This window comes from Acomys russatus, chromosome 6 (assembly GCF_903995435.1).
Source record: "Acomys russatus chromosome 6, mAcoRus1.1, whole genome shotgun sequence".
In the NCBI taxonomy this organism is placed as follows: Eukaryota; Metazoa; Chordata; class Mammalia; order Rodentia; family Muridae; genus Acomys; species Acomys russatus.
In genome coordinates, this window is record NC_067142.1 from 27,532,356 (window position 1) to 27,559,427 (window position 27,072).

The following is a 27,072-nucleotide window of genomic DNA, read 5'->3' on the forward strand; positions in this document are numbered from 1 at the left end:
CTGTTGAGAATAGCCTTGTGGGTGCTGGGAAACAAGCCTGGGTCCTCTGGAAGAGCAGCCCAGACAAGCCTGTACACCAAAAATTGACATCTGGTGTTTTTTTTTTTTTTTCAATCATTTCCCTCCTTCTTTTGGTTTCTCACTGGACTTGGACCTGGGCAATTGGTAAGTTCCAGAAATCTACCCGCCTCTGCCTGGGACTGGAGGTCTGCACTGCAGCAGCGGCACCAGGACTTATATAGCAGGCAGCTGACAGACTGAGATCTCTCTCCAGCCCTGGAACTCTAGCACCGACTCGGTAAGCTTGCAGTTCTCTTTGGATACCCAAGCAGCAATGTTTTGTAGGCTGTTTTGGATAAAGCACTGGGACATTCAAGTCAGAGACATAGAATTGGGCAGTGTCAGCTATTAGTTGTTCTGTCATGTTGCTCAGTGTATCCTATGCCAAGTCTACTCCAAAGTGCCACAGGCCTGAAGTAGCTTCCACAGACTGCAACATCCTGCTTTGGCTCCTTTAATCTTTTGGATTCTACTGTTTCTTCAGAGAGTTACATGGAAAGCACTATAAAAATTTTAACTGCCCTTTAATACTTTAGGGGCACAAACAAACTAAGGTGTGAGATAATTATGCCAATTGCAATAATGTAAAACTGACACTGTAATGTTGAGATGCATTTAGACCACTATTACTTAAAGTTTTTTTTTTTTTTTTAATCATTAAGCAGATTGTTTCATATTCACAACTGTAGTTTAGTTTTTGAAGTTTCTTGGTGGGCAGCTTATTCAGTCATAGGTCTAAAAACTTTCGTTGCTGTTCTTGGCATCATAACGATCATATACATAACAAACGATGGTTTTTTTCCTAAGTGAGCCACTTTATACTTACTGTGAACTAACATTACTCTATAGTCACAGATTGCGTTGTTTTGACAGTCTGCACCAGCTGGGATTGCAGGGGTTGTGTTAACTGTGGCAAGGACATTGATTACATGGGCAAAGCGTGTGGTTCTAGCTTACTTTCAGAGAACAGGTGCCCACATCACAAATACAACTGCCCAGATGGTCACTTGTCAATTTTGATAGAGTTCTCAGAAGTGAGGGAGGAAAGACTTAGCTACTCTTGCTTTTCCTTCAGATCAAAATTAAGAGTGAGGGAGGAGTGAGAGAACTGTGACGTCAGAGCTCCCTTAGCTCCGTCTTTGTTTGAACCAACTGTCGGAACAGAGGTGAACAACCAGGCCACTGATAAAATGACCTGTTTCTAGTCTCCAATACTGCTAATGTGGCATTTTTCCACTGCCATAAAATGTTCTCTGAAACTGAAAACAGAGAGAATACTAGTGCGGTTTTTCTGTTACATTGTATTTATTTTGTACGCCTGTGTTATTGGTCGGATTCTTTCAGTAAGACTTTGAGAAGAACTCACAACTTGTCGAGTAAGAAACATGGCACAGTGAATACTAAGCAGGCCAAGCAGTTACCAAGTGATTCCATTTAAATATAAAAATCCTCTATAATTTCCTTAAAAACAAGAATATCCACTTGTTTTATAACAGCAGGTCTCTGACAGGCAGCACATTTGCTACCATAGCAACAAGGCTACTCCTGACCACTGAGCGCACATCCTGCTTACATTAATTAGAAATGCCCATTTGTGCCAAATAAATGCCAGTGCCGAGGATATACATTCTCGACTGAACCAGGAGTCATTCACATTCCACAGGGGAGGAATTTACAGTCTTCACTCAGTGAAATTCTTACTCTGTTTTAAGGGCATTAGGCCCTGCCGAGTCCCTAGGCACTTTGGTAACAATAGTATCTGAGCCACCCCCTCAACCCCCCACCTCACCTTCCCCTTCCATGTACTCACCAGCTCTGCCCTGAGGGTTCTCGCACATCTCACAGTAAGGAAGGTCGGGGTCATTGATGAATGTGCAGAAGCCACACTGCCACTGCTTCTTAGGAAGGGCTGAGGAGGCCGGCGGGGACTGGGCCTCACGGACGCCTTCCATGGACACGGCCCTGGCTTGCAAGGATGGTCTTTCCTCCAGGGCACCACTGTGGTCCCTGGTGCCGAGTGACTTCAATCTTTTAGCTTCAGGTTCAAAACCATTTTTGTCCTCAGTGCTGTCTCCTGTAGCCATGCTTTTAGGGTCTGAGGTCACTGTAACCTTCTCCTTGAATGCCTTTGACTCACCACAGGATGTTTCCAACTGTCTCTTTTTCAGTTTTGGTAAGAAGAACGATCGAATGTCATGCTGTTTTTCTTTTTCAAACTAAAATCAGCCAACAGTTATCAAATGAGGGGGCAACTGTTCTTCCTAAATTAAAGAACTTAGCATTTTTATTAATCAGACTCACTGAAAATGAATCCAATTATAGTACCATTCTTCATAAATACATACAACTCAATGGAATGAACACAGCCAAGCACTGAATGGACGTCAGCACACACTTCCTGTGTCTTTTTGCTTAGCATTTACTGTGTGCTGAACTCGTTTAGCCTTAACGTTAGCCCTGTGAAGGAGGCATCAGGTGAGCGAACAGTTTAGAGACGTTGGGAACTTAGCTAGAGAAGTTATGAAATAAAAATGTACTTCCTAAACTACCTGCCTTTGGTGACCATCTGGTAGAAGAAGGAATCACGTATGTAAACATTTCAAGCAAATAAAATGATAAATTTTCAGTCAATCAAGAACCTAGAAAAATGCTTTCATGGCCAAACTGTAAACACACTGTATATAAACTGTGACACTCTTAAGATATTACACTCACCGGAAAACATTTTCAAACAGCATTAAAATATTCATTCTGACCTCCATGTGAACACACACACACGTGAACGTGTACTCCCACATGTATTTCCCATGCCTGCAAACATACAAACACACAGGGACAACACACACACACACACACACACACACACACACACACACACACACACACACACACACACACACGATAAAAGAAAAATCTTTGCTTTAGTTACCAGTGTCTTGTTAACTTCTAGCCTAGTATTCTAAAACTTCCTAATTACCTCCATCTATATAACCTATATTTATATGCCTCAAAACTCTACTCAGCACTCAGGATACCTTATTCAAATTGGACAACATTTTTCTCTTATAAATTTTCATGATTTTTAAAAATAAAATTTAAAAAACTCTTCCTTTCCATTTTCTGGGATCCCCGTTTGCATAATTTTGGTTCTACCCTTTACATCTCCTTCTTCTTAAACATATTTTCCTTTTGTTCCTTTTCCTCTAAAACATTAAACTTTTCCTCTGCTTAGCTTCCCTCTCTGCTGCGTGATTATTTTAATTTGGCAATCATGTGTATTTACACTTTTTTACTACATGTATTTACTATGTATATGTATGGTGTGTGTCAGTGTGGACCCCTTGGGTGATACAGCACATGTGTGGAGGTCAGAGGACAACTTGTAGGTTTTAGTTCTCCCCTACAACTGTGTCATCAGGCCTGGTGGTAAGTACCCTTATTTGTTGAGCCATCTCCTCAGCCTGGTTGTTGCATGCATTTAACATCCAATAGTGGCTTTTTTCCCCTGCTCCCTTCTCATTCACATTTGCAGTAGCACTGCAGTCTGAAGCTACTAACTAGTTTTCAAAAGGTTGTTGTCAGCATCTACTGATGTGTTTACCTGCTTCTCTTTACCCTTGTCACTTCCTCGTCAGGTAGTCAGTGACCCTTGGCTGTTCCTTTGCATAAGGCCTGAGAAACAGAGAGGGCGCTGGTGACATGGTTCAGTAGGTAACGGTTCTTGCTGTGCATGTCCAACAATCTGAGCTCAATCCCTAGACACCTCGAAGGCGGAACCACTGACTGCGGCCCTCTGACCCCCAGTGCATGGAATGGGAAGGTTGCTATGGGACTCAGGGCACAAGGGGCTGGTCACCAAGATGGGGGTAGGACATTCTGGTTGCATGCGAGAATTTAAAAACATGCTGGGAAACGGGGTGATAGAATCTTTCATCCTGGACTCCTCGTCTCTGAGTTATACTAAGACTGATGTTTTCAGCTGGAAGACCAGAGGAGCAGAGGAAAGGAAACGAGCTCACTCCCAGACATGTGAGGACCAGTGAGTGCCAGGATAAGTCTCAGAGGGGAAGGAAGGAGGGTGGGTATGGCTAACGACTGATGTGCAGTTGGAGAAGGAAAGAACAAGTGAGACGGAGACAGGAGGACATGAAAGATCAATGACGACGGGAGCCGCTGAGCTCTCAGGCGGTGGACGCGCGGCATTCATTAAACCCAGTGCGGTTCCGCCGGAGCTTTGATGGCCTTCTATTCCGGGCCGTTTTCGTGGACTGCTTTCCCTTTCTCTATCTTTTCTTTCTGGGCCTTTTTATTTGTCCTTTCCAGGTGACTTTCTCCTTATTTTTTTTAACTTGTTAACTTACTAATTTTGGCATTATGAAATTTTAGTTTCAGTCCCTGTTTGCTGATTTTCCTCTTAGTTTCATTTCACAGATCTAACAATTTCTTTTATTATTTTTTGTGGCTATTAAGGACATTTTTGCTTGTTGTGCTCTGTTTTCTTCAGGTCACTGTTTTATTGGTGGCCCTTTCTTGGCATAAAGAACTCAGTTTGTTTTTCTTTTTTTTAAAGATGTACTTATTTATTATGTATACGATGTTCTGCCTGCATGTGTGCCTGCATGTGTGCCTGCACGTGTGCCTGCACGTGTGCCTGCATGTGTGCCTGCATGTGTACCTGCACGCCAGAAGATGGCACGGATCTCATTATAGACGGGTGTGAGCCAGCATGTGGTTGCTGGGAATTGAACTCAGGACCAGCGCTCTTAACCTCTGAGACATCTCTCCAGCCTGTGGTGACTCACAGCTTTAATCCCAGTTCTTGGGAAGCAGAGGCAGGCAGATCTCTGAGTTCAAAGCCAGCCTGGTCTACAAAGGAGGCCAGAACAGCCAGGGGTACACAGAGAAACCCTGCCTTGAAAATCAACAACAATGACAAAACAACAAACAAACAAAAATAACAAAGATTTCCTTAAGCTATTTCTAAACATATTTTAATTCCATTTATTATTTTGCATGTGTGCATGTGTGTGTGTGTTTGTGTGCGCGTGCTCATGTGCACAGGCACATATAGGTGCATGTGTGTATGTGTGCTGGTGCACACATGCATATGCAGGTACGCGCGTACGTGTGTGTGTGTGTGTGTGTGCGCGCGCGCGCGCGCACTCGTGCAGGTGTATGTGGTAAGTCAGAGGACAACGTGCAGGCATTGGTTCTCTGCTTCCACATGTGGGTTCTAAGGGTTAAACTCAGGTCCTGAGCTTGGCAGCAGGGCTCCTGTCCCACTGGGCTCTCTTGCAGCCCTAATTAAACTATCTACTGCGTCTGCTCACACTTAAGAATTCCCACAAGGAAGACCTCACAGTATAGTTATCAATAAAGGTTCTGCTGAAGAGCCTCACAGTCTCAAAGAGGCTTCTTGGTCTAGTGTGGTTGTGTCTTCAGATGACACAGTGGTGGTCACCAGGGAGCAGAAGGAACAAAACTGGTAAAGATCTTATAGTTAAAGTCTTTCCCCTCATCTGCTTGTGTTCAAGTTAGTGAGGTACCCTCAGTTGCCTCTTTTCTTAGATAAACAGCTTAAACTTTTCTTCTTTTGACTGAGGAGCAAATGAACCATATGTCAGTGTGATGGCTCTTCTTGGTTGTCAATTTGACTACAACTGGAATTAACTAAAACCCCAAATGGCAAGCACACCTTTTGCTCCATCTGAAGTAGGAAGATCCACTTATAATCTGGATCTTTGAGGTGAGGTAGGAGGACATGCCTTTAATCCAGACCTTGAGGTAGGAGGACATATCTTTAATCCAAATCTACTCTGGGCCACGCCTTCTGCTGCAAGTCCACTCCTTTGGTGGCTTTAGGGTCTTATTCCTTGGGATTCTGGCATACTACAGACCAGCTGAGCCACTGGATTCTTGGACCTTCCTTTCATAGGCAGCCATTGTTGGATTAGCTGGACCACAGCGTGCAAGTCATTCTAATAAATCCCCTTTCTATATAGATAGAGAGATGCATTCTGTAAGTTCCGTTACTTTAGAGAATCCAGTCAGTATAGTCATGTATGAAATGCACATTAGTGAGCCATCATATACATCCAGTTGTGTTTGGTAATATCTGTGTTTTATTGTGGTATCATCATGTGTGTATATGTGTGCAGGCCTGAGCTTGATGAAGGTGGGATTTCTCCATCTCTTTCCACCTTATAAATGGAGGCAAGGTCTCTTACTGAACCCAGTGCTCGCAGGTTTGGCTAGTCTGGCTGGCCAGTCTGTCCTGACAAGCCATGCCACTGCGTCCTTTGTGTTGAGATTGTAGGTGGGCTACCACATGTATCTGGCTTTTAGTGGGTTCTGGACACCCAAACTCTAGTCCTCACACTTGCACTGTAATCGGTCCCCCCTCAAGTCATGCCCAGGCCCCGAGTCTACATTTTAAATAATTGTTTCTTTAAAGACTTACCTTTACATCTCAACATCAAAAAGAAAAAAGTGTACAGGAGTTCTTAAAATGAAAGCAATCTTCCCAACAAAAACCCTTAAAGTAATCTTCTAACAATGAATTCTCAGAACCTTCAAATACAGCAGACCTCCATAAGTAAAGCAATTTACTTAAGCTATTTTTTAAAAAGAACTTTAAAAAAATCTATTTAGAGAATACCTAGTTTGGGAAAGTGGCATCTGGGAAATTCTCATTTTGTGCTAGAGGGAACTGAGGGGTGTGCAGTGGTGAGAGACTGCAATGGAAATAGAGGTCAGCCTCTACCACCGTAGAGACCACCAAGGGTATGTGATAGCGGTGGTGACTCCAGTGTGTGTGCTGATCTGAAAGCCACCGGGTATTATAGACTGAGACATCAGCAAATGACGTCTAGGAAGGGGGAAGTGGCTAGAAATACACCATTGTAATAATTTCTCAAATCAAAGGATATGTCAAGAATATATTCTTGCAAACAGTGCATGGTTGGTGAGGGCTCCAGTTAATTTGGTAAGGATGGTTGAGCTGGATACTGAGGAATGCTGTCGCAGGCAGTTAAACTTACAAGTGAGAATTTTGGCTGCAGAGCTGCAAGGGGCTGGAAGGGCTGGTGAAGCAGAGATCTCCTTTATGGCCATCAGCTAGAAACCTGACTCCTAGAATCAGTTGAGCTTGCTGATTAGAGCCTCTGGGCAACTGAGGAAGTTACTGATGAGGGCTCTTTGACATTTAGTAGCTATGACTGGCAGAAAAACAGGACAGAAAATCTCTTTGATATTTCCTAAAGGTAATTATATGTGCTGGTGGGGGACTGAGAAGGGTTAGTGATATGTGTTCTTACAAGCCTCTAAGGGTCTGGAAAGCCTCTGGACTGACTGTATACACTTGTTTTGTGGGAGGTCTTTATTCCCTCCACAGTCTCAAAAGAACTCAGAACCCCACTAAGGCAAGATCATGAGAATAAAGTATCTGAAGACTTCATGTTCTACTAGCGCCATTTCTCTCACCAAGTTAAAGTAGGTAAAGAGGGTTCGAGTGTTCACATGTGAACATGCACACTGGTAGTAAAGGAAACACATACACGAGTGAATGCCATTGTGTGTAGTGTCTGTGCTTGTGTGTATGCATGGGAATGATGCTCATGACTGCCCAGGAGGACACTGGTGGAGGACACTGGGGGTCCTGTTATATTTTTCTCTGCCTCATTCCCTTGAGCTAAGGCCTCTCGCTGAACCTACACCTCACTACTTTTCAGAAGGGACTAATGGGTAGCCAGTCCTAGTGATCCTTCTGTCCTAGCTCCGCACAGAGCTGAGCTGATGGTGTTGGGGGCCATGCCCAGCCTTCTGTGTAGGGGCTGGGCACCTGAACTCAGGGCTTCATGTTTGTACGACAAGTACTTTTACCCACCGAGCCACCTCCCCACCCCAAGGAAACAAAGTATGCATTTTATTTTATTTTTATTTTTTTGAGAGAGGATATCATATATCCCAGGCTGGCCTGGAACTCGTTCAGTGGCCAAGGGTGACCTGAAACTCCAGATCCTCCTGCTCTTGCCTCTCCAGGAAGGATAATGTTGGCAGAGGCCACCATTTCTGGCTCGCTTTGCAGAAGTATCTGAATACTTGCAAACCTCTCTGGCATCAAAGAATACTATTTTAAAATTTGATGGAGATATACGCAGAGTAACTCTGGTGCAACCAGAACGCATGCCACTGTAGGGTCTCTGCCCATCACTGCAACTGCAACTCTCAGAGAGGAACTGGCCTAGGACTGTTTACACAGCTGAAAGAGGGTCACTGTGGGTGAGGTGAGTGGAGGAAAAACACAAGGAGTATAGGAAACCAATGTTCTGGAAGAATGTAAGGAACTCAAATGTGGCAGTTGGAGAGATGGCTCAGGGGTTAAGAGTAAGGACTACTTTTACAGAGGATCCAAGTTTGAGTCCTAGCACCCAGATCACATAGTTCACAAACACCTGTAACTCCAGCTCCTGAGGATCCCATACACCTGGCCTCCATGGACACCTGCACTCACAAGCATGGCCCCCCACCCCAACACACACACTACAAAATAAAAAAAAAATAAATCTTACAGAGAAAGGACTCAAATGCCATGCAGCTTAAAACAAACCACATTGTCCTTAATAGTGTGAGATGAGTCACAGTGATGGCACCACGTCTATCTGCAGATAGGACGGACATCCAGCAGAGAGGTAGGGGTGTTTGGGACATGGTTGGTTAATGAAATGGAAGAAGCTTTTCACATCATACTGACTTGGACACACACGCACTCACGTGAGCGCACACACACACACACACACACACACTATATTAAATTCAAAATGTCTGCAAGATGTTGGTAGAGCCAGGTATGGTGTACCAATCACCAGGATTGTAAGAAGTTCAAGGGCAGCCTTTGGCTACACAGACTGAGCAGCTTGGAATACATAAGAAGCTGTTTCAAAGGCAAGCAAACAACAAAAATGCTTCTAGTGATTTTTTTTTTTTTTTTTTTTGAGACAGAGTTCTATGTACCTCAGGATGGCCTTGAACTTTCTGTATGGCAGAAAGAGACCGTGAATTCCTGACCCTCTTGCCTTGAGGGCTAAGACTGTAGGCAAAAGCCGGAACACCCATTTCTCTAATGATTTCTATATTGCCCTTTTATTACTAAGCTGAGCATCCATCCACTTTTAGTGTTGGTGACTGTTGGAACAAGGTCCAGGAATGGAGTGAATGCTGTGTGCTTGTGAGAACACTCCAAGAAAACAAAGAATCTTGTGACCTCAGTTTTTCAAAACATGGGAATTGTTCTTGGAATGTATTTTCATGCTCCTCCTAGATGTAGCAGACAGGGGTGAGTTTACCTCAGATTACTCATTACTGCTTGCTGTTGTTATTCAACTAAGTAATTAAACTATCTTTTATACGCCTCTGTGGAAAAACATGCTTTTGCCACATGTGACTTGTCCTGGTGATTGTATACAGCTTGTACTCATGAGAACTTTACCCACGTACTTCCTTAACCCTTGGAATATGAACTGTCTGATGCTCTGAATGAAGCTGACGATTGCATGAGACTTTATTCTGCCTTATTTATTGGCTCCATTCTTCCAAGTCCTGTCACCTTGAGAGGCGACAGTCATACTCCTGGATCCCTCCTTGCATGCATGGACTGGAGCATCTGAGGACAACTTCCCTTGTCACTTAGAGGCTAAAGAAATAAGGTTGATGATCTCACCACAGCAGACCGGGATCTCCACGTTTCAGTATCTATCCTGACAAACTAACTCATGTCATGTTGCCAGGCCGATTATTACTTTAAAAAAGACTTGTGTATGAGTGGTTTGCTTGTACGTATGTCTGTGTACCATATGCATGCCTGGTGCCCACAGAGGCCAGAAGCGGGCGTCGGATCTCCTGGAACTGGAGTTACAGCTGTGAGCTGCTGTGTACGGGGCACTAAGAATTGAACTCATGTCCTCTGCAAGAGCAGCTGGTGTTCTTTAACCCCGCAGCCATCTCCAGTCCTGCAGTTTATTTTAAAAATGAATGACTATCATTTCCATTCTTTTTCTCAGTGAGGCAGTAACACAGAAAGATAAAATATTTTTATGACCTAGTAAGGCTGTTACTGAATAGCTTATGGCATTCTTGCACTTAGAAAAGTCACTGTAAAGAAATATCCCATTCATCAGGGCTATTTGCGCCTAAGTTACGGCAAGTGAGTCTCTTTATGTCTGATGAGTAAGGAACTTAGAGGCAGACATTTCTAAATAGGAGATATTGACAGACATTTTTATTTCTAGTGAGAATCCAACTTCCCAGAAAAGAAGCCACACCTGTGTGAAAGAGCCTACGTAGCTGACTGGCTGATTAGAACTTTCCGGACTGTGGACAGATAAAAGCTGCAAATTCAGAGCCAAAATCTTCTTGGGCAATCTTTAGTGTCCTATCCCCTCCTTCTTGTGGACACTGCGAAGCCTGGAACTTGCTATGCCAATCAGGCTGGCTGTGACCTTGCCGCGGCCTTTCTGTTTCTGACTCCTGCATGTGCCACCATGCCTGGCTCCCTGGCCTTCTCTATGAAGCTGCACACACGCTCCTGAGCTTCCACCAGTGCCGAAGCTCTTGTCAGCAGACAGCACCTGTAATCTACAGCAGAGATTTCCCTACTTGTCCGTAAGCTGCTGACCTCCTGGTTCTACGGCTGTGTTAAATGCCTTGACTTGTGACTTGTTTTTGTTCTGTAACTATAAAAACTTCACGGATCCTTTGCCACATTGGAATGTGCCACTTGAATCCATGCTGCCAGGACATGGCGACTCAGATTTATCTCAACTATAAAGCATTTCTTAAGTCCCTTTGAGGAGAAAGCTGCTTCTGCACGGACAGACAAGAAACTGCTCCCTTTGGTTACAGGGCTAACAGTCACTGTGTCCCTATCTTCTGTTTAATAAAAATAAGAGAAACAATACTGACTTTGGTGAGAAGCACTAGGAATAAGAACTGCAAAGTGCTTGTGATGATTAGTGTGTGTTTTCTCTGAAAGGCTGGGGGACCCCTATCTGTTTTGACTCATGGTAAATTGAGACAAATCCCCCTGGCCACGATGATAGGACTAGAAGCCCAGTTCTTAGAGCTGAAGGAGTGGAAAAGGAAATGCAGTGAAACTCACAAGAACAATACAGCACTTCAAAGCTGGTGCTGATGCAGCAGAGACCAGGCCACCAATGTGAGGGCGCTGATGTCAAGGTTAGTAGACTCTGATCAAAGGGCCTCTGCAAGAAGCCATGCTGCCTCCTGTCACTCGGTTCCATTCCTAACAAAATTAATAAACCTGCTTTAGAAATAATGACTGGATCACCATGACTGGAAGTGTAACTGAAGACCCTTCCCATCTGTACATTCCACAGTCTGTTCTCAGAGGATGAGAGTGACCGAGTCAGGGTTTAATTGACTAACTGGAAAAAAATGTGTTTAAATTACCCTGAAAAAGAAATCGCTGCTTTCTCCACCCCTCTAGATTTTCCAAACAGACCATTTCCACTTAGCTGAGGAAAAACTCAACAGTGGCATGCTCTCAGGTACACCTAGCTTCTTTCTGCAGGCACAGAGAAAAGAGAACAAAACAAACCAATTCTATGCTGGTTTAAAACAAAAGCAAAAAAAAAAAAAAAAAAAAAGATAGAATAAATACAGAAATAAAACGTGGGCTGGTGAGATGGCTCAGGGGTGGGGTAAAAGTTTCTGTTGCCTACTCTGCCAACCCAAGTCTTACCCCTGAGGCCGGCAAAGTGGAAGGACAGAAGGACAGAAAGGACATCTTGTCCTCTGATCAGCACATACAAAGCCCATAGCCACGTTTCTGTGCACACACACATCTGCGTGCAGCTCTTCACATCGAAGGAGTTGGAGCCCTGCAGCAGTGCTATCCCAACGAGGAAACGGAGTCCTGACTTTCCAAAAGTATCTCACAGTAAAAGGAACTAGGAAGTTCCTTAAAGGAAAGGCCAGCATCAAGTCTGGGACAGATAAAGGTCACCGTGGATTTGGAATATTTTGTCCTCCAGAAAGCAAGGAAGCCCTCCTGGGACTGTGGGGATGTGAGGCTGAAGAGATGGTTCAGTAGATAGAGCTAGTACTGCGTAAACATGAGAACCTGAGTTCAAGCCTCAAATAGCCATGTCCAACGACAGTGACCTGGCCAGCTCCCACAGCATGGGGGGGGGGGGTGGGTTGCGGAAGCAGGGGGATCACTGGTACTTGCTGGCTGTCAATCTAATTCAAGGTTCAGTGAGAACACTGTCTCAATGGAATGAAAGGTTGTGTCATAGAGTAGAACACCAGATATTCTCCTCTGGCCTTCCCTGGCACGTGTATTGACTGACATGGGCACCTCTCACCACATGCATCCGCACACACAGACACATGCACACACAAATAATAAAACGCAGCTAATAAATATAGGCTAATGATAGAACTAGAAAGTCAAAACCATCACTCAGAACCAATTCAGGCAAAAGTCCCTGATGAAAGCTAAACCACAGGGGAGGTGTGAGAACAGGATGGCCACATGCTCTCAAAGTGCTGTTCATAGTTAGCTTATCATAGTTTTTTGGAAAGCAGCTAGGCTCACCACACAGCAGCAATCACAGTTATCAGTATGGTCTGCCTTACTTTATTAATAAGTTTTGGTTGGTTTTGTTTTTGAGACAGGGCTTGGCTATAGAGAATTTTCTATATAGTCTAGGCCAGCCTCAAACTCACAATCTTTATGACTCAGCCCTGTAAGGGAAAAGCTTTTTGTTTTTCTACAGTCAGCACTTCAATCTTTTCCATTATTGCTTGTGTATTTTGAGGCACACCTCCATCCTTCCCTACCTTCAAGGTCATAAAAACATTTTCTTCAGTATTATCTTCTGAAGGTTAGATTCTATTCAGGTTGTTTTTCAAAAGAGCTGAGCATTAAGTTTTGAAACTGTTGGAAAATATAAGCTAGTCCAATAGCAAAGTTAATTTTCGCTCCTTCACATTTTTTAATCTTTAAGTAAAATAGCCTTTCAAGAACATAAATAACAGAGAATTGCTGATTACAGTCACACAGGATAAAGTATATTTTCCAGGTATTAAAAATGTAGAGGAAGCTGAGCATGGTGGCGCATGCCTTTAATCCCAGCACTAAGGCGGCAGAGACTGGTGGATCACTGTGAGTTCTTGGCCAACCTGGTCTGCAAAGCAAGTCTGGGACAGCCAAGGCTACACAGAGGAACCTTGTCTCGAAAAAATGAAACAAAACAAAACAAAACAAAAAACCCAAAACGAAAATGTAGAGGAAGGCACTGGAGAGATGACTCAGTGGGCAAAGTACTCCCTATGCAAGCATGAGGACCTGGGTGTGGGTGCCCAGCACCCAGGTAAAAGCTGGGTGCAGTGGTACAAGCTTATAACCCCAGCAAGGAGTCAGGGCAACCAAAACGGCAAGCTACAGGTTCCCTGGTGGATCCTGTTCCAACATAAATTGGAAAGCAATAGAGGAAGACAGCAGATGTTGCTGACCACACCTCCTTACCCCACCCCCACTCCCCACACCCCCTGACGGGGAGGGAGAGAGACAAAACACACATAAGTGAGTAAGAAAGTAGAAAAGAATGGGTCACATTCTCTTACATGAGTGAACACAGCATCCTTGAGCTCTTCACAGCTGTCACTTGGGGTCCATGCTTCAGCAAATTGCAGAAAACCCCACTTTTCCTTGTCATCTTCTGTAGCCTGGAGTCTTTCCTTTCTCCCATTCAGTGTGCTCCCTGTGACCTGGGCCTGTGAGACAGAAACACAAAGCTCTTATCACAGACACCCCACAGCTGACACTCTGCTTAGTACCCTGACTTTGCATTGAAGTCTTAAAGTTACCTACTGAGAAGAATCTTAGGACTTTAACAGATCATGGCTTTAGTAATATGGTTATTCAAAATTACAATTTTCAATTTTGAATCGCCACCTGATGCAGTTGGGAGAGCTGGCTCCATGGATATGAGAGTAGGAGACTGGTTCTGCCCCTTGCAGGACGTGGCATTGGGTGAGCTAGCCCTGACACTGGTCGAGAGCTCACTGGTGGTGCAGGTGTGGGAGAGCTGGTGTGCTGACCAACTCAGCTACCACCCAGGCTCAGATCCTGGGCTTTGAGTTGGCCCACCCCAAAATCTACCCCCTTGATGAGCTGCTGGAGTGTATAAAAGGACTAGTCCTGTAGATTCAAAGCCGCATGACCTCCATGACACAGGGCAACAACAGGATAACCAAGAGGAGTCCCCATGAGGACCCAGCATTGATGGGGCAGCAGGAGCCAGAGGCCTTGAACCAGGCCAATGACTCATTACAAGAACATTTTTGCAAGTAAAGATGTGTGGACAAAAGGGTGTACTGTGGAACACACTGTGACACACTACAGCTTCCATGATGAAATGTTTTCTATGCTTTGTTTTGTTTTTGTTTTTCATTTTCTTTTGGAGGGAAGGTTGCAAAAACAGAGGGCAGATACAAGGGATGGGAAGATGAGTGGGATTGGGGTGTATGATGTGAAACTTACAAAGTATCAGTAAAAAGTTAAAGAAAAACCTGAAAAACAAAATTACAGTATAATTACCAAAGGTTTAGGGAGATTTAACAGAAACATGATGCAATATTCACGTTCCTCATAACATTTTTATTTCAATGTTTATATACTTGGGAATTTTCCCTAAGCACAGTTGGCCATTCTATATGCTTATGATCACCACTCAGAACTCACTGCAAAAGAATGTTATTTGAGCCTTGCCCGCCACCCCCTTCATCATGTTGAATTCCTTAGAATCTTTGGGAAGTGATCAGGTCATGAAGGCGGGGGCCGTCTTCCATGAGATTAGTGACAGGATGTATTCCTATTTATTTTTATGGTATTTTGTTGCAGTAGCCCAAAGTTCTTATATAGAAATTGATGCCCCCAAAGTGGGGTTGCTGCCTGGAAGTGCGGGGTGTTTACTAAGTAGATAAGTAGGCTGGAGATTAAGTGTGCATGCTAGATAATTCCATAAATAAAAATTTAAAGGTATTGCAAGTCAACAAGGAGGGCAAAAGAGAAAGCATCTCTCTTCGTAAAGAAGACCCACATAATCACGAATCAAATACTGCTGGGACAGACACTGCAAAAGCCATTCGGATAAGCTTTCGGATGAAAACGAGGAACATGCTGTTGGAAACTGGAGGAAAAGAACTTAGCTGCATGGACAACGTTCTAGTTATTTCTGGAAGAAAGAGCTTGCAGGCAATGAAACTGCATCCTGCTGAGATGTTTGAGGATGTGCTGAAGGAGCAGCATGGTTCCTTTTGACTGTTTGCAGTAAATGCAAGAAGAGGAAATACAGACAGAATTGTGAAGCGAAAAGGTAACAAGGTAAATTTTGGGAAACTCTCAGCTCTTCAAGGCTGAACAAATGAGAAAAACTGTTTTGAAGAGAACACTGAGGTATGTCCAAGTGGCCATCCCGCATAACAGTTGGCATGGACACGAGGTGCAAACTTAACCAGGCCACTTAATAAAAGTGAGCAGCAGACAGGATGGCATCAGCTGGGGTGGGGGTAGGGGTGGGGTGGGAAGCAACCACAGACAATTTGACAGAGTGAGGGTAGCTTGTCAGACTTCTTGCACTGCACAGAACTGGAGCCCAGAACTTCCTGGCTGGAGTACAACAAAGGGAAGAAAGATTACACAGGCAGTTCAGGCCCTGGTGATCCCTGCCAGGCACTAGAGACAGACCTGCCTCCGCTTGGATTTAAAAATCCAACGGTGAGGGGGCAGCAGGGTGTGGGGCTGCCTAGTGGAGCTCTGGAGTTGTGAATTCTTTCCACCCTGACAGAACCTGAAAGCCAGGGCAGGGGCAGAGTCACTACAGACTGTGTGTGTGGCCAGTGTGTAGCTAAGACAGGCTGAAACCTCCATCCCAGAGGACCCAGAGGGCAGGGCAATGGCCCTAGGTGACATGGAGGACAGTAAAGGGCCAAAGAGGATTAATCTCAAGCTTTGCTGCCTTACTCAGCTTTCCCTGTGAGGTTTCAGACTCGCTTGGGACCAGCTAGCCCTTTCTCCTCCCCGTTTTCTTCCTCTTGGAGTGTGAGTGAGTACTACAGTCAGCTCTCCCACAGCTGCAGCTTGGAAGCATAGAACGTAGTTGGTTTCTCAGATCTACAACTGGCGAGGAACTTCACCTCCAGATGAGTCTCTTCCACGTTTGATTTGGATAGCATGTTGGATTTTGGACAGAATGGATGAATATATTTTGTATATGAGAAGCTCGTGGGCTTTATGGGCACAGAGGATGGTTAGTTTTACAATTGGAAACAACCTGGAATCACCTGGGAAGCATCTTAATGAGGGTTGTCAGATCAGGTTAGCCTGTGGGCATGCATGTGAGGCTTCTTTTCTTTCCCCCCCCCTCCCCTCCCCTCCCCTCCCCTCCCCTCCCTCCCTCCCTCCCTCCCTCCCTGTCCCTTCAGACAGGGTTTCTCTGTGTAGCCCTGGCTGTCCTAGACTCGCTTTGTAGACCAGGCTGGCCTCGAACTCACAGAGATCTGCCTGCTTCTGCCTCCCATCAGGCCTGGCTGAGGCTTTGTTTTCCAAATTGGGTGGCACTGCTCATGGGCTGGGCTTTGAATGGAGTAAAAATGAAAACAGAAAAGAGTGGAGGGGCAAGCTGAATCCTAAAACATGCGTTCATTTCTCTCCACTCTTGACTGTGCACATGATTTGACTAGCTGCCTCATGGTCCTACCTGCTTTCTCCTCAGGGGTTGACTGTAACCTGTCACCTAGAGTTACAAGCTGAACAAACCCTATCTCCCTTATGTTACTGTGTGTGTGTGTGTGTGTGTGTGTGTGTGTGTGTGTGTGTGTGTGTGTGTGACTTTAAATCAGGGCAACAGAAATGAAACTACAGCAAGATAGGGTAAAATGTAATAGACTAAAATGTATGTCTCTCCAAAATTCATATACTGAGACCCTAACAACTGATGTGACGGTATTAGGAGATAGAAACTTCGTTACCGATGGGGATGGAGCCATGACTAAAGTAACTTAGGGAGGATAGGGTTTATTTGGCTTACACTTTCAGGACAGGAAATCAAACAGGACAGGGATCTGGAGGCAGGAGCTGATGCAGAGGCCATGGAAGGGTGTTGCTTACTGGCTTGGTCCTCATGGCTTGCTCAACCTGCTTTCTTATAGAACTAGGGCCTAGGAACCACCTACAATGGGCTGGGGCCTCTTCCACCAATCGCTAATTTAGAAAATGCCCTATAGGCCTGCCTACAGCCTAATCTTTTTTTTTTTTTTTTTGACAAGACGGACAAATTTGATTTTATTCTCCATAGAGCAAAGCATATGCTGCTTGGAAGGCTTTGACAGAGAAAAGGGCATAAAACAAATGGAGTTCATGAATATACAATTTTTTTGAATATACAATTTTTATGGTACACAATGGTGACATTGAGACTTCAGAGACTAGGTGGGTGAGCCTGAGACTTTACTATTGAGATTAATGGGTACGTAAAAAAGTGCCAAGAGAGAGTACTACAGTTTATGTTAAAAACATCGATGTGGATAAGCATGATTTTCTTCTCAAGATGGATGATGCGCTTAACGGCTGGGAGACATTTGGGCTCAGTAGCAGTGCCTCCAAAGTAATTTTTTGTTCTACAGCCTAATCTTATAGAAACATTTTCTCAACTGAGGCTCCCTGCTCTCTGATCACTAGCTTCTGTCAAGTTGACATAAAACTAGGCAGCACAACACCTTACAAATGAGATCATTGACCTTGTAAAGTGGGAGCATTTTCACTTTCTCTTTACCATATGAGGCTCCAACAGGAAGTCTTGCCCAGCTTGCCTATGCTGGCTCCCTGATGTCATTTCCCATCCTCTAGAACTGGGAGGAATATGATTCCATTTATTATGTACAACACAGTGTATGGTATCTGTTATGGCATCTCTAATGAAACCCTCCTCGAAGTCAAGCCTTTTCTAAAAGCATCCTTCAATGTTGGCAATGTTGGGAAAAAGGGACAGACAAGGAGAGGGTACAGGCTGCCTTCTGTTAACATTAGTTGAAAACTCAAGAATCTTTTTGGAAAAGATTCTGTAGTTTTGTCTCAGTCACAAACAAGATGTGGTGCTTCAAATGTTCAGCTCCAGCTGACTGCAGCCTCCTTCTAAAGCAGTGGAAGCAGCCGTGAAAACTGGTGCGAAGCATGCGCGAGCCATGTGTGAGGCCCTGAGTTCAATCTTAGCACTTAAGAAAATTAGGGGGGGGGGGGGGGGGAAAGCAACAGGAAAAGGGCTCCCACGGGAGCTGGAGATGGCTCTTGCAGAGGACCCAAGGCTGGTTCCTTGCACCCACAGCCCCTGTCATTGCAGCTTTAGGGGACCTGCTGCCTTTGTCTGGCCTCCATAGACACCCCCACATGGACATACAAACACAAAGTCAAAAATACATCTTCTTTAAAAAAGAGAATAAAAAGAGCTTGGGAAAAAAACCGCCATGCTGGAAACTGATGCCTTTGTGTGACAAGAGGATGGCAAGAAATAAAGCAGGAACTGAATGCTTTGTGACCCGAGTCTATTGTCATTATCTTGGTATTCCTCAGTAGCCTTTGCTTGTGCACATCAACACTCAGCCTCCTAACTCATGAAGTACACAGACTGTCACAAAGACACTACCTTTCGGTTCAGCATCGCCCACATTAGGCTGTCCAGAGTACCGTTTGCAATCAGGTAGTGAATATTCACAGAACTGCACTGTCCAATCCGGTGAGCTCGGTCCTCAGCTTGTTTGATATGCCCAGGGTCCCAGTACAACTCAGCAAAGACAACGTGACTTGCAGCAGTAAATGTTAAACCCTAAGCAAAACAAAGGAAAGTAACTGAGGAAAACACAAGGTGAGCATGAGATGTGTACCTGTAGGTAGCATGAGACTCACATATAATAAAGCCTTCTTGAACACATTAGAAGGAGAGAAAATTAGTGTTCTAGGTAGCTTTAACTGTCAACTTGATAGCTAGAATCATCTGAGATGGGAGTGGACAATAAGTTTTTGTTTATTTCGAAACAGGGTTTCTTCCCTGTGTAGCCCTGGCTATCCTGGAACTCACTCTGTAGACCAGGCTGGCCTCAAACTCAGAGATACACGTGCTTCTGCCTCCCAAGTGCTGGGATGAAAGGTGTGTGCCACCACTCCCGACTGTGGGGGGCATCTTGATTGTTAACTGATGTAAGAGGGCTCAGCCATCTGTGGGCAGCAGCACTCCCTGGGCAGGTGGTCCTGAGCCAACGTTGTGAGAAAGCTAGCTGAGCGTGAGTGAGTGCAGAACAGTGTTTCTGCTTCAAACCCTGCCTGAGGTCCTGGCCTGAGTTTCCTCAATTATGAGTTGTAACCTCTCAGCTGAAGTAAATCCTTTCTTCCTCTAAATTGCTTCTGGTCAAAGTATTTTTAATCACAGCGGCAGAGGTGAAACTAGAAAAAGAAAGTTAAAAAAGGCAAGTCATGCATTTTAAGACAAATTAGGAAGATTTAACTCATGAACAACAAATGAAGACTAATTGCAAGATACTTAAATGAACTACAAGAAAATGTATTTGAAAGACATTTCAAAAGGCAGGCTGATGGGTACCATATATACAAACAAAACCACTTTATCCTCAGATGAATAGTGAGATTCACTTTACTGCAGGGAAATCTAACAAAATATATTATAAAAGAGAATATAATTTGCAACACATGGTACCATGGCAACTAGGCATCAAGCACTTACATGTTCTTCATTTAAATCAAACCACTGTGCTGGAAAGTGAGAGAGACATGTCTCTAGTCATGTGATTTCCTCCTATGAACTCTCCCATGCTATAACTCCAACACTCTGAGTTTATTGCCTCCAGTCTCCATGTGTCATGCAGCTGCTGCATTCTCTGTGTGCCTGGATTTTCCATGAACTTGAAATACTGCGGCAGGAAAGCCCTGAGTCTTGTTTTACAACCAATACATGAAATAAGGCAAATTGCTCGGATGAAAATGTGTCAAGATGCATGGCTTCTAAGACTATGGGCTGAGTGAACTTTGAAGCATGCAAAATGTGTGGCCACATACAGTCAATGGCATGTGCAGTCTGTCTTGCTTTACAAATATGGTTTAATCTATGTTGTTCACAAGCTCTCGAGCTTCTGTGAGGGAGGCATTTTGTTGTTGTTGTTTTGTTTTTTGAGACAGGGTTTCTCTGTGTAGCCTTGGTTAGTCTGGGCTTGCTTTTGTAGACCAGGCTGGCCTCGAACTCACAGAGATCCGCCTGCCTCTGCCAACATGCTTGGCTGAGGGAGGCATTTTTGAGACTGTTACACTATTATTTTTACTTTAACTTAAAATATTTTGTGTTATAACAAAATCATATGATCATTCATTAAGTAGGGCAACAAAGTCCTTGAAAATTAGTCTCTTCATAAAATGGGTCAAAAAGTAATAAAACCAGAATAAAACTAAACACAATACTAAACTTATGTTGCTATTTAGGACCCCAAAGCCTTATATTAGAGGTAATATTGAAAAAAGCCAAGTAGTATTTATCAGAGGGACACTGTTAAGCTTGTAAAAAGCATCTGAGCAGAGCAGGGAGACAGACCAGTCAGGAAAATGCTTGCCTTGCAAATGTGAGGACGTGAGTTCTTTCCTCTGAGCCCACGTAAAAAGGTGAATGTGGTGGTGTGCACTTGTAATTCCAGCACTCAGGATGTAGAGATAGGCAAGTTCCCGGAGCCTGCTGCCAGTCAGCCTCGCTAGTTGGTAAGGCCCAGGTCTCAGTAAGCAAAAGTCCTCCATGGTGGTGTGTGCCTTTAATTCTACCTCTCAGGGGACAGAGGCAAGTACAAGTCTGAGAGTTCAAGGGCAGCCTCTCTACATTGTGAGTTCCAGGACAGAGAGACTTGGTCTCAACACCTCCCCCCACCCCCTGGCCCAAAACAAAGAAACAAACCAAGCATCAAACAAACAAGGTAGATGATTCCTGAGTTACAATTCCCAACCCCTGAGACCCTCATTTGGCCTCCACATGCATGCGTACACACATATACAGAAGCATGCGCATGTACATATGGCCACGTTCACAGCATCACTATCCTTTTAAGGAATAGTCAACCTGCAATGTGAGCTGTCACCCAGAACAAAGCCCTCCCTTCTTCCCTTTGTTCTTATGAAATCAGTCTTCATGCATAGGAGTGCTGACTTATGTAAGAGCTTCAGCAGCACAACCTTGAATAAATGTGACTGCTCAAAACCTTTCTCTTTTTGCTTTGGTTTTTGTTTTGTCAAGACATGGTTTCTCTGTGTAGCCCTGGCTGACCTGGACTTACTTTGTAGACCAGAATGACCATGAACTCACAGAAATCTACCTGCCTTTGCCTCCTGAGTGCTAGAACTAAAAGTGTGTGCCACCATGCCTAGTGTCCTATACATTCTTAATTTCAATGTGTGTGTGTGTATGTATATATATGTATATATATGTATGTATGTATTTTTTTTACACTCTTATTTTAAGCGTATGATAGCCCTGGCTTTCCTGCCTGGTTTTATCTTATCTATCGTATTCTCTGACAGAAGCACTCACTCCATATCTAACTTTACGTCCTTGGTAGTATTGTCTATGGCTGGAATATGCTAACTGATACATACATTAGATTGTAGGAACTTTAATCCAACATGAAGGAATTCCTTAGGCAACCCCTAGTGGGTCCCTAACCTGTTGCCTCCTCATAATTTCTCTACACACAGAGTTTTCTACACTCTAACTAGCTGGGTAAGCGCTGTTTTGGTATAAACCAAGTGTATACCATGGAAGTACACTCAGTTACTACCATTCCTCCTGCCTCCATGCTAAAGGGCCTGGTTTAGGGATTCATATCAAAATATTTTAGACTGAGGCAGAAGCCCAAAAGGATCCTTTCTCACTTAATATGGCTACAACTCCCACTATTTTATAAAACATCTACTTCATTCAGACCTTTTTAACTTTGACACATGACTGTCAGTGGGCAACCTGGACTGTGATGATCTGAATACAAATGCCCCCATAGATTATATATTTGAATACTTGGCCCCTAGCTGGTGGAACTGTTTGGAAAGGTTAGGAGGCGTGGTTTTATCAGAGGAAGTGTGTCACTGAGGCAGGCTTTGAGGCTTCAAAAAGCCATGCCATTTCCAGTTAAGCTCTCTGCCTTGTGCTTGTGGATCGAGACGGAAGTTCCCAGCTAGTGCTCCAGCACCATGCCTGCTTGTTTGCAGCCATAGTGGTCATGGGCTCTAACCCTCTGGAACCTTGAGTCTCCAATTAAATGACCCCCCCTTTAAGTTTTATGGATTGTCTTGGTCATTTGAGGGAGGAATGTGAGCTGCCCTCCTAGACAAGAGATCCTTGCTTGGAGGCTGGGTGTGGTGGCACACGCCTTTAATTCCAGCACTTGGGAGGCAGAGGCAGGCGGACCTGCCAGCCTGGTCTACAAAGTGAGTTCCAGGTCTTCCAGGGCTAATAAAGTTAAACCTCATTTCAAAAAAGCAAGCACATAGGCAAGCACACAAAACAAAACAATACAATACAAAAATGCCAGAAGGGATATGGTGCTAAGGACTTTGTGGAACTATTACTGTGCAGGCTGAAAGAATCTACCTGAGAACATTTCATTGGTTAGCCCTCATGTGTGTGCATGCACAGAGGCCAAAGGTCAGCCTGAGTCACCTTTCTCTGGTTAGAGTGGACCCTGGTAGGATGTGTACGCCCAGTGGGTGACTTCATACCCATGTGCACATGGGCAGCACTCATTGGACCCAATGGGCTGTTGAAAAAAAAGGAACAAAGTTAGGAGGGTTGGAGGAGGGTGAGGGGAGCTGAAGAAAGTAGTAAGGGGTGGACATGACTAAGGTACATATAGGTACATGTATGAAAACTTCAAAAACTAAAAGTATGAGGCTGCCTTCTATATTTTATAGCATTCAAGTAGAGTGAATACTTACTACAATTGACATCTAGATACAAAATTACAATAAAGTTAGAGTTAGTGGGCAATTCGTTATGTCCATGACACTTTCTTATCACACAGGACCTGGATCCCTTACCTGGCCAGCAGCCTGAATGCTCAGGATAGCCACGCGGGTGTGGGGGTCCTTCTGAAACTGATTAACCAGGTGGATCCTTTCTGAAGATGGAACACTTCCATCTATCCTGATGTAGCGAGCCTAGCATCAGTAAGGGAAAGAGCACAATTAGACAAGCCCCGGGCAGCCTTATTTCAGTCATATAAAGATGCAACGTGGTTAAAATTGTACATCATCACACGTTATACAGTAAGAATTTTAACAAAATATAACAATTTCTTACTTAAAATTTTATTATACATGTGTGCGTGCATGTGAGTGTGCACATGCATGGGTGCCATGGTACATACATGGAGGTTAGAGGACAACTTATAGGAGTTAGTTCTCTCCTTCTACCATGTTGGTTTCAGAGACTGAACTCAGGTTATTAGGTTGGGTGACAAGAGCCTTTACCTGCTGAACCTTTTGCCCACAACTCCAATTTCTGACTTTGTAACCTACGTGAAGATAGGCTCTATGTTTAATGCATCCTCATACCTCTACGGTGGCTTGGATGAGAATGTGAGTCCAGAGACTCACATGTTGAACACTTGGTCCCCATCTGGTGGAACGGTTTGGGAAGGATTGGGGGGTGTGGGCATGTTGGAGGAAGTGTGTTCCTAGGGGTAGGTGTGGAGGTTTCACAAGCCTATGACATTCTCAGGTAGTCTCTCTCTCTGCCTTGTGGTTGTAATCTCAACATCTAATTTCTAGGCATTGGCTCCAGCACTAGCCTGCCTGCCATCTCCCTGGCATGATGGTCACGGACTCACACTCTGACACTGTAAGCCCAGTAAACTCTTTCTTCTAAAGGCTGCCTTGGTCATGGTATCTTTACACAGCAATAGAAAAATAAGTTAGACAACCACTTTAACACAACAGGAGCTCTGTGCATACCTTTTCAAATGAAGCAAATATTTCTCCAGTAACAGTCTATACAAGTTAATACACAACCTTTAGGCAGCAGGGAGGAGTAACTTTAGGGTCACAGGAGCAGTTACTCCAGAGTAAAACCAAAACCATATGAGAGAGAAAAGAGAGATGATTTTGTTCAGGTATTAGAAAGGTACAAAGAGAGTGATTCGTACATTTCTGAAGTATAACTAAATATTACCAGGCAAAGTAACAGTCTAAATCTACTTTTCATGACCTCTTATTTCACATTATTAAACTTAAAAGAACTGTGTAAGATGATTGTATCCATTGAAGTGAGGAATTAAGACACCCACACACACCTTTAAAAAATGGAGAATCATTAAGTGTTAAACTGAACAGACTGTCTTCAAGAGCAATTTAAGCTGTGAAGAAGAGCCGTGTGTTAGAAGTAGCTAAAAAGAACTAGCTCAACCTCATAAAAATAAGTTACCCTAAAGATGTATAGATTCCATGAAAAAAAAATCACATAAAAGTTAAAAAATAAATATATTTACTTTTAAAACGAGACTATCAAGTATCATTAAATGATTCTTTCTTTCTTTTTTTGGCTTTCGAACCTGTTCATACGTGTGAGTGCAGGTGTTTGCCATGGTGTGGAAGTGCAGGTCAGATAACCCCCTCAGGGGGCGGTCCTTGCCTTCACCTAGCTTTTCTGCCATGTACAACAGGCTCGCAGCAGCCTATGAGCTTTCAAGGATCCTCCAGTGTCCGCTGCCCACCTCACAGCAGGACTGGGATTACAGACACCTGCTGTGTCTCAGCCCCTCAAGCTTGCGAAGCAAGCACTTCACTCACCAGGGCATCCCTCCAGCCTTAACTTAGTAACTTTGTTTCTTCAGGAAGCATACAAACCTGACCAATGAGCCACTTAGAATCCCGTACAGATTATAAAATCCTTGCAGGATCTTTCTAAAGAAAATACACGGTTCGGGTAGGGAAAAAGTTGGGGAGAACTCCACCTCCCTCCATGAATACCTACATTTTTAACTCTGTGAAGCTGAGAGTCCAACACATCAGTAGGACGGATGTGAGGAGGAAAAGTGGATTGCTATGCCTGGATCAGAATCCAGAAAATTTAAAATTAAATAAATTCAGAATAGGAAAACAATATGAATCTTTTTTCTTTGGTTAGGCATTTAAAAGATTAGTTGTAAAGTTAATAAAGTCTTTCTCAGAGAGTGAACATCAATGAGAAAGTATCGGTGACATGGTATGGCATCACACAATACCATCGTAAATCCTTCTGTGAAAGAAGACACCAGATCAGATCATGAACACACTAGTTCATGTCTAACCTGGCTTTAGTCCTGATTTTGAAAACACCGACCTGTACTGGCTGTATTCCTCCACCTGTACAAGATGCACACCACGTGCCAGGAAATTTCTTACAGCTGCCTCCAAACACTCAAGCAAGCACCAAGCACTTACAGGACAGATGGCAAGTACAACGTTGAAGTGAACAATGGGAGATGCTGTCACTGATGTGAACACTGGCATCGAGGTGGATCTCAGGAGTCGGGGAGGATCCCTGACCTCACGGAGAAGCCATGCGCTTTACTGAGTCTATGCTCGTTCTTAGTGACAAGTGTCTGTAGTGTGTGGTCACATACACTGGGGGCAATGGTTTTCCTTGGATTTGTTCTCTTCCATTAGTCACAGTTAGGTGGTGGTGCGATTAAGTCACTTTCATGCCCTGTATCTCCTGTTGCAGGATATTTGATCCCATTGTGGATCCGAGATCGTGAGCTGTAAATACCTGTTTCTTGTTTGGTGTGGCTCAGCCCTAGCACACTTTTAACCCAAGAGCCTTCTGTACACAGGATTTAATAAAGTTAACCCTAGGTCAAGAGGTGGAGCAAGAAATCAGCTGATAGGGATTAAGTAGAAAGGAAAGAATTTGAGAGATGGTTATTTAAGACACTGTGGAGAAGTAGAAGGAACTCTTAGCCTTTTTGGATTTTAGCTTTTTCCTCCTGGGCTGTTGGGTGAACTAGCAATCTTCTGGCTTGTGGCTTTTTGACTTTTTCCATCAGGATGTGAGCTGTGTAGGAAGGTCATCTGAGTGCTTTCTTTAACTCTCTGCTAGCAGGTTTTCACCCCAATATCTGGCTCCTGAGTCATTGGTAAAATCGAACCATTTAGGATTTTCATTTGTTATAGCAACATTCTCCAGGGACAGAAAGGGAGTTCCCACAATGGTTGTCAAGACAGAAGAGCCTTAATTAACTCAGATAAATTAAACAGAAGAAAACTTTTAAGATTGATATAAAGAAGAAAAGCGTATACATAGTAATAATATTATTAAGAATTTAAAGAAAATACTTAATAAATTGTTATTAAATAAAGTATTTTTAAAACTTTATCCAAAAAAGATAAAAAAAAAAAAAACACATAAATCATGAGACTAAAAGTGATACTTAGTATAGTGAAAATGCGCCTTCTAGAAATTATTTCATAGAAACATCATCACAGTACCTTATTTTCGATGGCAGCCTCTGTGCAAGCTTGGAGCATACTCAAATGGTGAGCGAAGACCAGAAACTTCAGAGACTCATTCTGTAGCATCATCTTAATGTAGTCCTTCACTGCACCTGCCTAAACAGGGAAGTCAAGTTTCACTAACATGGTCGACATTTTTATCAAAGCATCATGCCACTTTTAATCAAGGGGGGAAAAGCACCCGGCAACAGTAAGTATCTGTAGACACACATGTCCATGGCATTTGGCTGTTTTTTCTCCAGGCAGCCTACTACCCTGGAACTCCCACATATATGAGGCGTGTGGAAAAGCTATCTGAGTATGCCCCCCCTTTTCCTTATTTTTATGACAAAATAACTAAGGCAATCAGTTTGAAGCATGGAAAGCTCGTTTTGGGGACAAGTTTCCTTTCAACCTCTGGT

General features: G+C 43.8%; 1 protein-coding gene across 1 annotated transcript in view; it reads right to left on the reverse strand.

Moving 5' to 3' along the window:
* The window catches only part of Zranb3 (zinc finger RANBP2-type containing 3), a 199,381-nt gene that overhangs the window by 23,440 nt on the left and 148,869 nt on the right, over positions 1 to 27,072 (reverse strand). The window contains 5 exon segments of the mRNA XM_051147304.1: positions 1,871 to 2,276; positions 13,708 to 13,857; positions 18,786 to 18,965; positions 23,219 to 23,338; positions 26,648 to 26,767. Coding sequence (XP_051003261.1) covers positions 1,871 to 2,276; positions 13,708 to 13,857; positions 18,786 to 18,965; positions 23,219 to 23,338; positions 26,648 to 26,767 — 976 coding nt within the window.